The sequence below is a fragment of the Poeciliopsis prolifica genome, unplaced genomic scaffold (genome assembly GCF_027474105.1).
Source record: "Poeciliopsis prolifica strain line A6 unplaced genomic scaffold, Auburn_PproV2 SCAFFOLD070, whole genome shotgun sequence".
Lineage (NCBI taxonomy): Eukaryota > Metazoa > Chordata > Actinopteri > Cyprinodontiformes > Poeciliidae > Poeciliopsis > Poeciliopsis prolifica.
Window position 1 is genome coordinate 1,747,535 of NW_026562445.1, and position 15,497 is coordinate 1,763,031.

Sequence of the window (15,497 nt, forward strand, 5' to 3'; positions counted from 1 at the left end):
CTTGGACCAATGTTTAAATGTTTGTCCAAATATCCTCAGGTTTTCCTTACACTCCGTTTTTAAACCAGTATCTGGCTCCACCTTCATGGAAACCTTGTATTTATAGTTGCATAAATATTTAAAGTTAAAAATTAAAGAAGAATTTTTATGGAAACAAAATAAAATATTTAATAAATAATAGTTAGAAAAAAAATGTAATGTTAAAAAAATGGAAATGAAATTAAAATGTGGTGCTTTCACTGACCAGATAAAAGTTGGAGTTTTGAGCGTTACATTCCTGAACTGTTAGACATTTGGTATGGAAAGCTGTGAAAGATTTAAACAGTCGGAGCAGATTTACAAAGAATGAGTTTATTAAACTCAGTGACTTGAACTCGTTTTGTGACGTAAACGATTCAATCGTTTCTCTGCAGGTCGTAGGAATTAATTTACCAAACGATGCTAATTGTCATGATCAGAACCACGCAGTCCGTATCCTCGGCCTACCGGGGCCACAGGCCCCAGGCCAGGCCCGGCAGGAAGAGCGCCACCAGCACCGAGGAGAACAGGTTCACGGCGTTGTTGTCCATGACGGGTTTCCCGCAGATCCGCCTGGTGGTGGCCGACTGGTAGCTCACCACCTTCCCGATGCTGGAGTCGAAGCCTGCGGGGCAGAGGGCAGCGGGTCGGTGAACGCGGCCTTAACCCGGCGACCGGACGGCGAGCGTTAACTGACCCGAGTACTGCATGTGAGCGCCCAGCAGGGAGTCCAGCATGGAGCCCAACAGCCCCGCCATGCCGCCGTACAGAACCACGGGCCACTGCGGGTCGGCCAGCTGCAGGTCGCCCACCGTCAGCAGCTGCGTCGCAAAGTAGGCCACGCCCACTGTGGCCCCGCCCAGGAAGCTGGCCGCCAGTCCGACCAGAGTCACGCCTCCGTTAGTTCCTGGAGGAAAAGGTAAAAAAAACGACATTCAGGAAGTTTTTAAACCTACAGAACTGAAACCATTAATCACGAGTCGTCAGAATTAATCGATTATTGAAGTAATTGTCAACTAAATCAGTAATCAATCGCTAACCGGAGTACAGAGTCAAAAAAACCCAAAGTGAGTTTAAGACATAATAAAGAAAATACGGACCGATTAATCGTTTACGCCTTTGTCCTAATAACACACAAAATCTGAAAAGTGTGGCCTGCATTTGCATTCAGCTGAGTGAAAACCTTAACTTGTTCATTCGTCTCCAGGATGTAGCTCTGGACTTTGACTAGGCCCTGGACCTGGAGAGGTGTCTCACCTGCTGGGACTTCCTTCCAGGTGGTGATGAGTCTGGGCTGTGATTGGCTGAGGACCGGCCCCACCTCCGACGCCCAGGTGTCGCCGGCGCTGCAGGCGAGCGCGCCCAGCAGCGACAGGCACATCCAGGAGGCCGTGTACTGCTTCCCGAAGTCGATGGGAATCTCTCCGGGGCCGACCTGCAGCAGAGCGGTGGCGGTGAGCGAGGGGGCGGGGCCTGACGGCGAGCGGCTGGTTCGTGTTTTTACCTCGATCATGTAGAGCAGCGCCAGCTCAGTGGGAACGCCGCCGTTACAGAACACCTGGATCCAGTTCCTCTGGCCGCCTGGCAACAGAACCTTCAGATTCACAACTTTTTATTTAACAATAAACAATTCGGAAGCGACCGGCGCCATCTTGGGAGGAAAGCGGTGCGAACTCACGGCTTCAAGCCAACAAAACTCTTCACCAGTTTCAAAGACAGACATGAACAAAATGGCTGCTGTTGGGCTCGACCCGAATGAGACGGAGAAGGAAAACAGACGAGCTGCTCCGACCTCTGACTGCGACACAGTTCACTATTCAGAGAACCGAGTTTGTTCGTATTAAACCTTGACGTTTAATACGAACAAACTCTTGTTGTGAGTCACTGGGTTCAGAGTGAGATCCCGCAGTAGCAAGCACGTAGGCTACATGTTTATCTTAGCTAGCAGGTAAAAGCTACATCAGCTAAGCTAATGTTGCTAATTCTTCAGTAAATCTCACTGATCTTCATCATACAGAGGAGTGTAGTCAACGCCGACAGCTGTAATCTAATCTGAGTCCAGATCTAAGCTTGTGGCTTGTTCATTGTTGTCATAGCAACTGCCTACCAAGATGGCTGTCAGTTAGAAAGCTCTTTGAAGTGCGATGATGTCACAGGAGAACGGTGTGGTTAATTCGTCTCACCTTCTTTGTACTCGGCGTCTATCTTCTTCTTCTTCTCGGCGCCCCACCGGGTCAGACGGCTGGAGGTGAAGAAGAACGCCAGCAGGGCGGAGAAGAAGCTCAGGTTGGCCATCGTCAGCACGAAGCCCACCAGGAGAGCTGCAAAGGTCAAAGGTGAAGCATGAGGTAATCGGTACATCAGGTTGATTTATTTGTGTATTTTGTCTTCAGTGCAGCGGTTCTCTTTAACTCGGCTGGTTTTCTGGTCAGATGATTCACAGGCAGGTCGTTTACAGGAGCTGAGGTTCCTTTCACTGCTCAGCACGGTGGTGGCAGCATCATGCTGTGGACTGCCGCTACGCTGTCTAGCTGAAAATCAAATCGCTGTAAGTTTGTGATCTCTGTGGCCATGTTTGAACCATTTGCAACGAGATCTCCAGTAGCAGTCAGTGTTACATCGTAACAGAAGATACCTCTGACTCAAGACAGTGTCATGTCCATCCTGACATGCTAACATCCAGCCAGCAGAGGCAGTATGCCACAGTAACATGTCCTGGATGAGCAGCGCTGCTAATCCGCCTCCTTTGCTTTTGCTGTGTGGTTGGAAAGATGCTGAGTCGGGGATCAGATGGTTCATCTTCCTCTCTCTCTGCATGCATGACGAACATTTCATCTCCTCAGTTGTTTTTTTGAAAGGCTAAGCAACTCCCAGATGTAAAATTAAAAATAAACCCTTGTTGCCATGGTTGCGCATCTCAACAACTGTCTGAAAAAGCAAAAATGCTGAATTGGAGGAAACGATTCTCCAAACATGCAAAATAAATGTGAGCAAAGATTCACAAACAGAACCAAAGCAGAGCTTTTCCATCATGCTGCCACCACCGTGCCTGACAGCTGGAGCCGCGTCACTATGGAGTCCACAACTCAGATCGTAGCTTCCAATCACCCAATCACAATCTGATCGCATAGAAATTCAAGATATTTATTTTCAAGAAAAACTGACCAGATTTTGGATGAAATTTGAGTTTAAAATGTTAAGAAAATCCAGAATAAACTCAAACTGTTCGCTGTGGTTTAATGTCCCAGAATAAAAAATAAATCCATCAAACAGAAAATGACAAGGCAGGAAAGGAAAAATCTTTTTCCCAGCGATCGCAGCTCTGACCACAGAATGTCTGATTTTCACGCTCAGAATTCCCAGAACCTCAGAGAACAACGATCCTGTGTCTCCAAGTGTTGGCTGACCTCTGACCTTTTTAATGTCAGCGTTCCGCTGCAGTCTGATCTAAATCTGCGGTTTTTATATGGAAGTAGAAAGACGAGTTCAGCTGCAGCCGGTTCAGGTTAGTGAGGCTGCGATGTGAGCAGCGTCTCACCAGAACCTTCTGACCCAAAGAATCAATCAGTTTGTCGGCTGTTTGGAGCCGTTTGGACCCAGTGAGCGTCGTGTCTTCATGGGAAGGAGGACATTTATACCGGATCAAATGTGTCCAGTGACCCAACTGCTGCTTAAATCTCCTTAAAACTGTCAAATAAAGGTTTTTAGATCAGAATTCACTCATTTTGTTTGAATGAAAAGCCCAGCAGGAATTTATTAGGTTTCAGGAACTACAAAGTTTATTTGACTTGTTCTGATTTCAAATTCAAGTTGAATGGCCTAGTCAAAGTCCAGACCACAATCAGATTTAGAAATCTGACCTGCCTGAGCTGCAGCTGTTAAGTGAACAGAAACGGACTGATTTTCTTTCGTCCTGAGCGTCGGCGCCAACTCACCGCCCAGCGCTCCGGACCGGTCCAGGCTGCGTCTCTTCAGCGCGCGGCTCGTCAGCGTGAGGGGAACCAAGATGGAGAACAGCCATCGCCATGGCGACACCGGCTGCAGGTTCCCTTTGGGAAACAGAAACAAAGAATAGAGTTCAACACTTTTTCCAGGGAAATTCAAGGACTTTCCAGGTGAGTTTTCAAACTTTTCCATTCAGTTTTTAAATGTCCTCCACGGTGGAGGCAGCATCATGCTGTGGGGATATTTCCACATTCTGTGAAAATTTACTTAGAAAAACAACATTTTCCAGTCATATAAACAAGATCTGAAATGATCAATCATAAGTAATCGAATATTGAAATAATCACTGACTAATTTTATTAATCATTAACTGGAGTATACAGAATAAAATAGCTGAAATAATAACATACCTGGATCAGAAATTAACTGCAGAAAAAAACCTTTACATTTAAGTTTAGCCAGTAAATATCTGATACAGAACTTCATAAAACCAACTGCTTTCAACTATTAACAGCAAAATGTATCAATTAATCTACAGTGATGCAGCGTTCAATAAATTGCTGCATCACTGCATTTTGTTTTCCTCATTTTTAAAGTGTTGAGGTTAAATAAGAAATCTGCAGAATGTGTCAAATTGTTTATTTGATTAATCGATTATTCATATGAGTAATTACTAAAATTGTAAGTTGCAGCCCTAATTAAAAGCAACATTAAATACCAAATTGTAATAGTTTGAAAACATCCGTGCAGCTGTTGGATGTTTGCAGTGTTTTCCAGTGAGCTGCTGAATGTCCATGACCTTTAAACAGCAGCAGCCTCAGAGGGGTTCTGGGAAGAGCGCATGGCTTCACGGTGTGATGATCCCTGCGGCGGCTCACCGGACACGGCGCTCATGCTGAGAGAGATGATCCAGAAGGACAGAGACAGCGCCAAGGTGACGCACAGCACGATCATATCCGTCATCATCTTCAAGTATTCCTTGGACAGGACGTCGTTCTCAGAGTCCATGATGACCGAGAGGTGCAGCTGCAGAGAGCAGATTTTAAACACAGACCTGTTTGCACTACATGGGCGCCATGCTAGGAGGGCGCCAAACAACGGGGGGAAATTCATTTCTTATCATTTTCTTTGTTTATGCTTCAGTAAAAACCGTCTTTATTTACCCGGCTTGTCTGAGCAAATAGGATTTCATTTTTATTGAACATCTATATTTATATATCCTCTTGATTTGATTTTGTCGACCAGTTTGTAGCATTTTAAACTATTTATATTTACAAATCGTGACTTTAAGACGTGTTTTGACTCACCGCTTTCCGTCGGAGCCATCCTAATCACTCCCTCTCGCTGTGACCTCCACATTAAACTGTTTGATTTATTTTTATAAAATTAGTTTTGTTTCTTATGAAAATATGGAGACAGATGAGAAACTTTGAACAGAAGGAGAGAAATAAAACGAGCAGCTCCTCGTCTGATGACCGCTGTGCGGAGGGGAAACGAGCCGGCGGATGGATCTGAGTGCCGGACTCATTTCCGCCAGAAGCTTGACTCTTAAAGCGACAGTAACCAGAACTGCGCTTCCTATTTAATGTCTGTGTAGCTATATTTGTTAGTTTCATGGATTCCATGGATGTCAATTTTTTTTTTTTAAATAAAATAGTTGCTGGTTTATTTTAACAAATATCTAAATATAGTGTTTATAATGCCATTAAGATAATCAGACACTGCTTCTGTTTACCTTTAACAACATAAAAATTTTATATAAAATATTTATTAATGGTTTTTTCCACATTAAATGCCATAATTAGTTGTCAGAGTGAGTGCCTCGTGCACAAGTTCATCTAACTCTGCAAATTCCTACAAAACTGATTAGTTTCAGCACCAAACCCTTTTAAAAAACTCATAAAGATCAATAAATACATAAATTTGTTAGTGAAAATGAGATTTTTCAAAAGTCACTGGAATATAAAGTCACAAATCAGTAAGCTGCCCTGTTACCTAGCAACCCAACGAGAGTTACGCCATGTTACCTAGCAACCCAAAGAGAGTTACGCCATGTTACCTAGCAACCTAAAGAGAGTTCTGCCATGTTACCTAGCAACCTAAAGAGAGTTCTGCCATGTTACCTAGCAACCCAAGGAGAGTTCCGCCATGTTACCTAGCAACCCAAAGAGAGTTCCGCCATGTTCCCTAGCAACCCTAGTTTTTGTTGTCATCTCTCCGTCCAGAAGCCACTTTCTCCTGAAAAACTTCAGTCTGAATTGAGAGATTTTGTGCAGACAAATGTCAGATGTAAAGAACATAGACTTATCCTGACCTGTTCATGAAGCGTAACGGGTCACTTTAAAAGGTAATGAAACGTAGCCAACGGTTCCTTTGTGTAGATTTTGGTGGAAAACCACATTGGATCCATTTGAAAGAGTTTAAAGCAGCAAAATCTCAGTGCGATCTGAGCAATATTATAGAAAGCGCCTGAAAGCAGAGATAGGACATAATAAAGCTCACCATTTTCTCTTGTGCTTCTAGCGGCACGTAGTTCAAAGCTTAATTGGTGAAGATCTCTCTGTGCTGGGTCCCATGTGATGATGGGATTGCATCCCAGCAGCAGGACAAGCAGCACAGCACAAAGCTCCTCTGTCTCCAGAAAAATCCCCAGCGGAAACAAAAACTCCAATCAGATGACTTGAAACCAGCTGCCAACAGCTGGTTGGACGTTTCCTGTCCCCATGACAACGCTTTGAGTTTATCATGGTGTCATCATGGTGTCATTATGGTGCTATCATGGTGTCATCGTGGTGTCATCATGGTGTCATCATGGTGTCATCATGGTGTCATCATGGTGTCATTATGGTGCTATCATGGTGTCATCGTGGTGTCATCATGGTGTCATCATGGTGCTATCATGGTGCTATCATGGTGTCATCGTGGTGTCATCATGGTGTCATCATGGTGTCATCATGGTGCTATCATGGTGCTATCATGGTGTCATTATGGTGTCATCATGGTGCTATCATGGTGTCATCATGGTGTCATCATGGTGTCATCATGGTGTCATCATGGTGTTATCATGGTGTCATCATGGTGCTATCATGGTGTCATTATGGTGTCATCATGGCGTCATCATGGTGTTATCATGGTGTCATCATGGTGTCATCATGGTGCTATCATGGTGTCATCATGGTGTTATCATGGCGTCATCATGGTGTTATCATGGTGCTATCATGGTGTCATCATGGTGTCATCATGGTGTCATCATGGTGTCATCATGGTGCTATCATGGTGTCATCATGGTGTTATCATGGCGTCATCATGGTGTCATCATGGTGCTATCATGGTGCTATCATGGTCATTATGGTGTCATCATGGTGCTATCATGGTGCTATCATGGTGTCATCGTGGTGTCATCATGGTGTCATCATGGTGTCATCATGGTGCTATCATGGTGTCATCATGGTGTTATCATGGCGTCATCATGGTGTTATCATGGTGTCATCATGGTGTCATCATGGTGTCATCATGGTGTTATCATGGTGTCATCATGGTGTTATCATGGCGTCATCATGGTGTCATCATGGTGTCATCATGGTGCTATCATGGTGTCATCATGGTGTTATCATGGTGTCATCATGGTGTCATCATGGTGTCATCATGGTGTCATCATGGTGTCATTATGTGTCATCATGGCGTCATCATGGTGTTATCATGGTGTCATCATGGTGTCATCATGGTGTCATCATGGTGCTATCATGGTGTCATCATGGTGTTATCATGGTGTTGTGAGGGTCGTGCTGAACTGTAAAGGAACTGTGTATGTTGGTCAGAACAGACAGAAACTGTTATGGAGCTAAATTGGTGACATAAAGTTTATTCAAAAGAGAAGAAAATTGAAACTGTGAAAATATTTTTAGAACTGGAAAAAAGTCTGAAACTGGAAAGAAATTATTTGAAAGTGATTTAAAAAAAAAGATTTGAAAATTGAAAATAAGATTTCAAAATTAAGAAAGATTTTAAACGTAAAAAAACCTTTGAAACTAAATAATATTGAAACTAGAAAGAAATATTTTTTCAGATTCAAAGTTTCTTTTTTCAGTTTCAAAAAATGTTTTCAAGTAAAATTCTTCTTCTTTTGAACCAATTTAGCTCCATATAAGCTCCCAAGCAGGCCTTGATGCTCAGGTCCATTATTATTTTGTTCTAGTTAATCCCAACCACAGTCAGACCTCTGGGTGAACGGTTTATGACCCCAAAGTGACCAGTATGCAACGAAGAACAACAGAGATGTTAAGCAGCAGCGCTGCATTAATGGCATTAATATGGCCGCCGCCGTCTATCTGGGGTTTTTAAAGTTTATTCACCAGTGGAAGCTGAAGGAAGCCCAGTAACAGAAACGGCCTTCTGGATGTGTGGTTGGACCCGGACTGGTTGGACTGGGATGTTTCAGCCATTGTTTACATCTGGATTCATCGTCTCTAGCGTCTTCTGATGTAGAATTCTGACATCGATGATGTGAAAGTTGGATAAAATCTCAGAACTGATAAATATCCCACAGTTTTCTCCAGCTGAACAGAAACTGAAGTTATTATCTTTGGACCTAAAGAGTTGACACAGCTTCAGTTATTACGGATAGAAACCAGAGGCCATGTTGAAATCTGAACCCTTCAGAGTCACTTAAAGTCGGTTACAAAGTCAGCCTTCCGTCATCTGATGAACATTTCCAGGATTAAAGTCCTGATGTCTCAGGAAGATCCTGAGTCGTGACGGGAAGTTCAGCTCTTTTCAGGAAGTTGGCAGAAAGGCGTTTCCGTCCTGAAAGATCTTGAACTTTCCCATTGTTCTGGATTTTGATTTGTACGGTGGCCTAGATGGTTCAATAATACAAAAGCCTCAACATAACAACACAATTCAGAGTCGTTCTGTTAACTTTTGTTTCAATATTATTTGTCTTGTGATTTTGTTGGTACAATTTTCAACTTAGTATTTGTAAAAACTATTATTGTTTTTGTTTGTTGCATAATTATTTCCTCCTGAAAAAAATACCAAGTCAAATACATAAAGTCCAGAATTAATACAATATTGATGCTCTTTATGACTAGATAAAAACTTCTAACCAGACATGCTGATTGTTTTGTTGAATATCAGAGAAAAACTACATTTATAGAGCAGATAGATTTTAGCTAATCGTCACCACATCAATGAAATTACTTTCTGATTGTAAATTCTGCATTTGGATGTCGAAAACATTATTTTGACAAAAAAAAAAGATACAAGGATTTGGATTAGCATTTCAGCAGGAGGGTTGGATGTGTTTTTGTAAGTACATCACATCACAAAGGAAAACTAATAAAGTCAGCATTGAAAAGTAAGAAGAAACACCTATGATAGAAACAAATCAATCAAATTAGTTAGGAAAAATGAGCTTAAATGTTATGAATGAATTAAACAGAAACAGATAAAAACAAATCTGAATAGAAAACTAAAACCAGGTGGACAGAAAGGAACCTGAAATCTCTCTAGTTTCAAACAGGAATGGAAAAGACAAAGTTGATAAAAATAACAAAACGCACCGTAAAGAAATAAACAAGAAGGAAAATCACCTCATAATTCACTAAAACTATTGTATTTATAAAAGCAAAGTTCATTTTGATCTTTAAAATATCAAATGAGCATTTTAAAAAAATCTTCACTTTAGGAAAGTTATACTTTAAAAAGCTAATAAATGAGCAGAGATGATGCTGAATAACATGAGTGCAGAGGGATTTGACCTACCGAGCCAAGAAGCGTTGATGGAGATGAGAGGAAATGTGGTTTGAGATTATTTTTAAGCAGCTGACTGTTTTTAAATGGAGCGGAGATCCTCCCCCTCTGGAGCCAAATTCAGGGAATGTCTTATTGGCATCCACAGGATTCATAAAAGAAACACTCACCATGTTACTGAAATGATTTTTACAGGAAGCAGTTTAGGGAAATCCTGGAGAGTTCGCAGAAAAGTGGGTCTGCATGGGTTTTATTTCCACGCAGAATCTTCTGGCTTCTCTTTGCAAAGACAACTGATTCAAATAATTTTAATCAATCACAGTGAAGGGACATAACTGCATTGGCTCCACTTCTGTGGGGCAAACCAGGATTCTCTGACTAGAAAAATGATTTTGTATCAAAGATAAAGTCAGAGCAGCAGATAGAACAGTGAGGTCTTTAATCCTTTGGAGCAGATTCACGAGGCAGGAAGTTTTTGGACACTTGGGAATAAATTTCAGTTTGCAGTTATGTACTCAGAAGATATTTGTTTGAAAAGAAGCAATCAAACCATTTTAATGTATAACTTTATGCATAGCATGTATATACAGATTTGTGTGCGACACAGACAGAGTGGAATAGACCTAATAAAGACTTTCATAGCTCTATACTAATAAATTATTAAAAAGTGATATTCTAATGAAGTTTAAAGTGACCGACAATACTGCTTTAATTGTCTGTTCTGTGAAGTTGGATGAATAAAATATAATGCCTTTTAGCTCAGAACATCCCAATGACTGAATGTTAACAGTCAGGAATTCTGAGTTTGTGAGTTCAATAGTTATTAGTTTATTTATTTCAGTCACATTTTGGAGTACGCTATTTTTACTGTGGTGGTGTTTTCACTTTTAGAAATGATTTGGAAAATGTTTTCTTTTAGCTGCTTATATTATTTTGTGTGACAGAGTTTTAGGGCCAGTAAGAAAATACAAAATCATAAAGTAAAATTACCACATGTGAATAAAGTCAAAACATAACTAGAACAAAGTCTAATTCATATTATAAATTTAATCTCATTACTACAACTTTATTCTCAAATTATTTCAAATTTATTTTTTGTGTGAGTTTATTCTCATTATGAATTTATTCTTATCATTACATGTTTACAACTTCTTAACGTGGCAATACTTTCATAATTTTGGAATTGTAGATTATTTTCATTTTGTGTTTTAATATACCAAAATTTCCGCAGCTTTGTGTTTTGGTTGGTTTGATGACGTAATTTTTAAATATTGTACTTGAGTCGCCTTTTCAAACTGTTTTTTACTCTCCCGCTCTTGCTTTTTACTCTGACTTGAGTCAAACTTTTGGACGCTCTCCTCTCCTCTGGTCACTTTGAGTCGCAGGTTTTTTATCAAACACCGTCAAAGTTCAATCGCTTTCTTTCCAGGAGGTCGTTTGTCCCTCTTAGCTTTCCGTAATATTTACATCCGGTTTAGCCAAAATGGCGTCGGAACGATAAACGGTTAGCTACTCTAACATTTAAAAGAGCATGTTTGTTTTTCCAGCTCATATTAGTGACATTTCTTAGTTTAATATGAATATTTACGCTCTTCTCTTGTGTAGCTCTCAGCCTGTTAGCTAACACCGAGCAGCATGGCGGAGGTGGAGGAGCTGCGGCCCGTCCCGCGGGAGAGAGCCATCCTGGAGAGCTTCTTCGCTCAGCTCGGGATGTTCTCCTTCGACCGGGCCAAGGACTACGTGGAGAAAGAGAAGGACAGCAGCCGGAGCTCCGGGGCCATCTGGGGCTCCCTGCTTTTAGCGCTGGCTCACCTGGCCGCCGCGGAGAAGGTGTACCACAACCTGACGTTCCTGGGCCAGAAGCTAGGTAACCGCTCAGGCCGGAGAACCGCTTTAAACTCGGCCGAGAAATAATTAAAATCACAAATGAGGCCGAACAAAATCAAAAACCAATCCTTAAAGTTACGATACGAAGGGCAAAACTTTATGACCACCAGGCTGTTCATCATTTATAGAACTGTGGAGACATTTAGTGCCACTTTTCTTTCGCAAAGTAGTTTAATTTCTTTCAGAGTATTTTCTAGCATCTATTTAAGGTCCAGACTTTGAGTAGGCCATTCAAAGACCTTCACTTTATGTAACCAGAGTTACATAAAGTGAAGGTCTTTATGTAACTCTGTCTTTCAAGATTTGTTGCCAGATCTTGAAAGACATAACAAGCCCAACTGGCAACCCGCCACATTCTGTACAACATTGAGGGTTTATGGTTAAATGTTTGCATTAACAGCAAAATTATTGCTAATACTGGTACTAAACACTTTTCTGGTCAAAACATTTTGAATAATAGAAATTATTTGAGTAACCTTTAGTCTGATTTTTTAAAAAGGATTTTAAACATGTATCTCATGGAAAAGTAAAGATTTTTTTTGTGCTTTTCTGTATATTGAATTTAAGATTAATTAACTTTTCCTAATATTAAAGTTTACTTGATCTGAGATGTTCAATCAAGTTCATTTGTGTAGCACATTTCAGCAGTTCACAGTGCTTCACATCATAAAAGTCGTCATAAAAGATGCCACCAGGAAACATTACATTTTGTCCAATGCCGTCGATACACATCAAAATGTTTGTCAATATTTTATTTATTATGGTTCATATGTAACTATAACAAGAGGGTTTATAGTTTAGATTTAACAGAACTCAATAGTTAAGTGGGAAATATTATTTTAACACAGTAAAAGCTGCTGAATTCGGCCACCAGATGGCGCTGTAGTTGCTGCGTTAAGATGCGACAGTGTCCAAATCGAAAGCTTTGAAAAAAAACAGAGGTTTTTGATCTCAGTGGGACTTTTCTGGATAAATGAAGGTGAATTTTTTGAAATATACAGGTTTTCTCTGTACAGGTGGCCAGTCGTTCTTCAGCCGGAAAGACTCCATCCGCACCGTCTACACGTCGCTGTACAACGAGCTCAGGAAGGTAGTGACCATGGGGCGGCACAGCCAACCTGCCGCCTCCTCTTCATCCTCCTCCCTGGAGGACCTGCTGTCCCACCTGTCAGAGCAGCTCTGCCACTTCACCCAGGCCCGCATGGAGATGGCCGACCTGTACGAGAAGCTGCACTCGCTGGGCTCCCAGAAGAGCGTGAACTCAGAGGAGCTGGTGTCCGCGCTGGAGGCCGCGCTGCACAAATACAGCAACAAGTCAGTATCTGAGTCGTTCTGCAGCGAGAAGCTTGAGGATAAACTCATGTAGCAGCTTTGGGCTTTGTTGGTTTAAATGATTAACTACCTCTGCATCATGAAGCGTGTTCCCGCTATATTTAGAGGAGCAGAAGCTCCAGGAGAAAGTGACACATTGAGGTCGGTGGAGGGAACACGCTTCATGATGCAGAGGTAGTAAAGAGTTTCCTGTCAGCAAAATGGTGCCCACTGCAGAAAACATCCAAAACAAAACATTTCCCCATGTTGATGGTGGACTAGTTATTTTTAGATCTGAAACAATCGATTAACTGGAGAATACAGACTTTAAAATTGTGAAATAAGAACATACTAAGAGCAATAATAACTTCAAAATTGTACAAAATTTATGCATTTTGCACTTAAGATAAAAAACCTTATCATAGGTTAAATTGATTAATCAAAAACTAGTCAACAGATCAGGCCTAATCGAGCAGTAAGAGTTGAGCTTTTCATATGTTTATGTTAAAAGCAATTTTTAGCTGCAGATGAATCCTTTGCCTCAAATGGTCAAATGTTTCCTGAAGGAATCTGTGAGTTGTTTGCTTTTTTGTGTGCATGTCTAATATTGTAAAACATAATTTTAAGTGGTAAACATTTTAAGTGGTACATCTTTTTAGGTTACTCAAATAATCGCCAGAAAACACAAAGAAAAAAACATTTAGCAGATTTTTCATTTGTCAAAATAATCAATTAATCAATCAATCCTCTGACAATTAATGAATTAATCATCAGAATAATTAATTAATTAAGCCTGTGGTGAATAATTGTTAGAATAACCAGTTGTCATAACAAACGATTATTAAAATATTCCTGCTGATTAATCAGTCATTAGAATAATTGATCAATCAATTAAGTCTTTGATGATTAATCATAACAAAAATCAGTTGCTACAACAACCGTTAGCTCTCGTTTATTGTGAAGTTGTTGCACCTGGACCAAACCTGTGCTCGTTAACCCGACCAGAACCGCCCTGTGCCCGGTTCTGCTGCAGGTTCCACCACCCGATCCTGGCCCGGGTGGAGGAGGGCTTCCAGACGGAGGTGGATGTGGTGACCCAGCTGCTGCGCTGCCAGGCCCAGGTGTCCGAGTGGCACTTCCTTCCCGCGCTGCTCAGCCTCCACGGCGCCCAAGCCAAGCTCACGGCCTGGGCCCAGCTCTTCCAGCGCCAGAAGGAGACCCGGAAGAACCTGTTCGGCGGCCAGTCCCAGAAGGCCGTGCAGCCGCCGCACCTGTACGTGTGGCTGCAGCGCTTCCACGCCACGCTGCTCGCCAAGTTCAGCTTCTACTTCCACGAGGCTCTGAGCCGGCAGACGGCGCCGGGCGACATGAGGGCGCTGACGGCCCGCGCCACGCCGGACTTCTATGGTAAGATCTCCGCCTTCATCCGGAAGCACGACGCCAGCAACGTGTCGCTGGTGTTCGACAACCGCGGCTCGGAGAGCTTCCAGGGCCACGGCTACCACCACCCGCACTCGTACCACGAGGCGCCCAAAGGGGTGGAGCAGTTCCCGGCGGTGGTGTCGCTGCCGTCCGGCGAGCGCCCGCTCACCCACTGGCCCAACGTCATCATGATGATGAGCGACCGCGCCGCCGAGCTCAACACGCTCGACAAGGTGGTGCAGTTCTACGACGACAAGGTCCAGAGCACCTACTACCTGACCCGGCCCGAGCCACACTTCACCCTGGTGGTCATCTTCGACGGCAGGAAATCGGAGAAGGACCAGCACATCACTTCCTTCCTGCAGGAAATCTCCGGGTCACTGCGGAACTGCAAACCCTTCAGCATCCTGAAGCCGGGATCCAAGGGGTGACCACTTCCTGTCTGAACTCACCGCAGGTCCAAACGGTTCTCTGACCAAAAACATTTCAGCTCCTGATCCGTTTTATCGCTGGGTTACTAAAAACAACAAAACTTCAACCAGTTTTTATAGTTTTACAAACCAAATAAAGTTTCTGAAGCTTCTTCTGTCCAAAACGTTTTTCTCTGGTTCTTTAAGATCAGATTCATATGTTCATTTTAGGATTTATTGTTTACGTATCATCATTCCTCCTCCACCGTGTTTGACATTTGCACAGTTCCAACGTGGAAATTTTGTTTCATTGATCCAAAGATCCAGGAACACAGAGCAGGACAAAAAGCTGTAAATATGACTTTAATCTCAGAATTATAACATTTAAAATTTTTTATCAGAATTCCCACCTCAGTCTTAAAATTGCAACTTTTTTCACTTAATTCTGACAATCTCAGAATTTTGACCTTATCGAAATTATGACTTTAATCCCAAAAGTTTGTAATTAATTCTGACTTTAGGCAATTAGTTAATTCTGATCATAATCCAAGAATTAATCTTAATCTCATCATTATAACATTTGAAATTAATTGATTAATTTTGAGGTCGATTCCATAGTTCTGACCTCTATTAAGGATTATGACTCTAATCTCAGAATAATTCAATTAATTGCGACAGTAATCCCATATTTTTAACTCTTTGTCTACTGTAATCTCAGGATTCTCAGTGAAGTCAGGACAGGAGAGGCGGTGC

General features: G+C 42.0%; 2 protein-coding genes across 4 annotated transcripts; one reads left to right on the top strand and one right to left on the bottom strand.

Moving 5' to 3' along the window:
- Positions 1–330: 330 nt before the first annotated feature.
- On the bottom strand, positions 331–9,786 carry tmem19 (transmembrane protein 19). 3 transcript variants are annotated; one of them, XM_055020708.1, is made up of 8 exons: positions 9,727–9,786; positions 4,842–4,989; positions 3,954–4,067; positions 2,202–2,339; positions 1,523–1,599; positions 1,276–1,453; positions 716–925; positions 331–643 (listed from the first exon to the last, which is right to left on the bottom strand). In XM_055020708.1, exons 2-8 carry the CDS (start codon positions 4,969–4,971, stop codon positions 483–485), a joined length of 1,008 nt encoding a protein of 335 aa, XP_054876683.1. In that variant the 5' UTR covers positions 4,972–4,989; positions 9,727–9,786; the 3' UTR covers positions 331–482. The 3 variants fall into 3 exon arrangements, with proteins under 3 accessions (XP_054876683.1, XP_054876681.1, XP_054876682.1); XM_055020706.1 differs by lacking the exon at positions 9,727–9,786 and adding an exon at positions 6,466–6,484; XM_055020707.1 differs by lacking the exon at positions 9,727–9,786 and adding an exon at positions 5,271–5,490.
- A 1,389-nt stretch (positions 9,787–11,175) lies between these two features.
- kics2 (KICSTOR subunit 2) lies at positions 11,176–14,929 on the top strand. The gene is made up of 4 exons (XM_055020681.1): positions 11,176–11,218; positions 11,320–11,581; positions 12,618–12,915; positions 13,946–14,929. Exons 2-4 carry the CDS (start codon positions 11,350–11,352, stop codon positions 14,763–14,765), a joined length of 1,350 nt encoding a protein of 449 aa, XP_054876656.1. The 5' UTR covers positions 11,176–11,218; positions 11,320–11,349; the 3' UTR covers positions 14,766–14,929.
- The last annotated feature ends 568 nt before the right edge of the window (positions 14,930–15,497 follow it).

Bases quoted from the DNA above. Each gene is read 5' to 3' on its own strand.
- tmem19 (XM_055020706.1), bottom strand. The intron at 4,068-4,841 runs GTGAGCCGCCGC...TGTTTCCCAAAG, and splicing joins CAGCATGAGCGCCGTGTCCG to GGAACCTGCAGCCGGTGTCG. The intron at 644-715 runs GTCAGTTAACGC...TCTGCCCCGCAG, and splicing joins CGCTCACATGCAGTACTCGG to GCTTCGACTCCAGCATCGGG.
- kics2 (XM_055020681.1), top strand. From the start codon at position 11,350: ATGGCGGAGGTGGAGGAGCTGCGGCCCGTCCCGCGGGAGAGAGCCATC. The intron at 11,582-12,617 runs GTAACCGCTCAG...TTCTCTGTACAG, and splicing joins GTTCCTGGGCCAGAAGCTAG to GTGGCCAGTCGTTCTTCAGC. The intron at 12,916-13,945 runs GTCAGTATCTGA...GTTCTGCTGCAG, and splicing joins CTGCACAAATACAGCAACAA to GTTCCACCACCCGATCCTGG.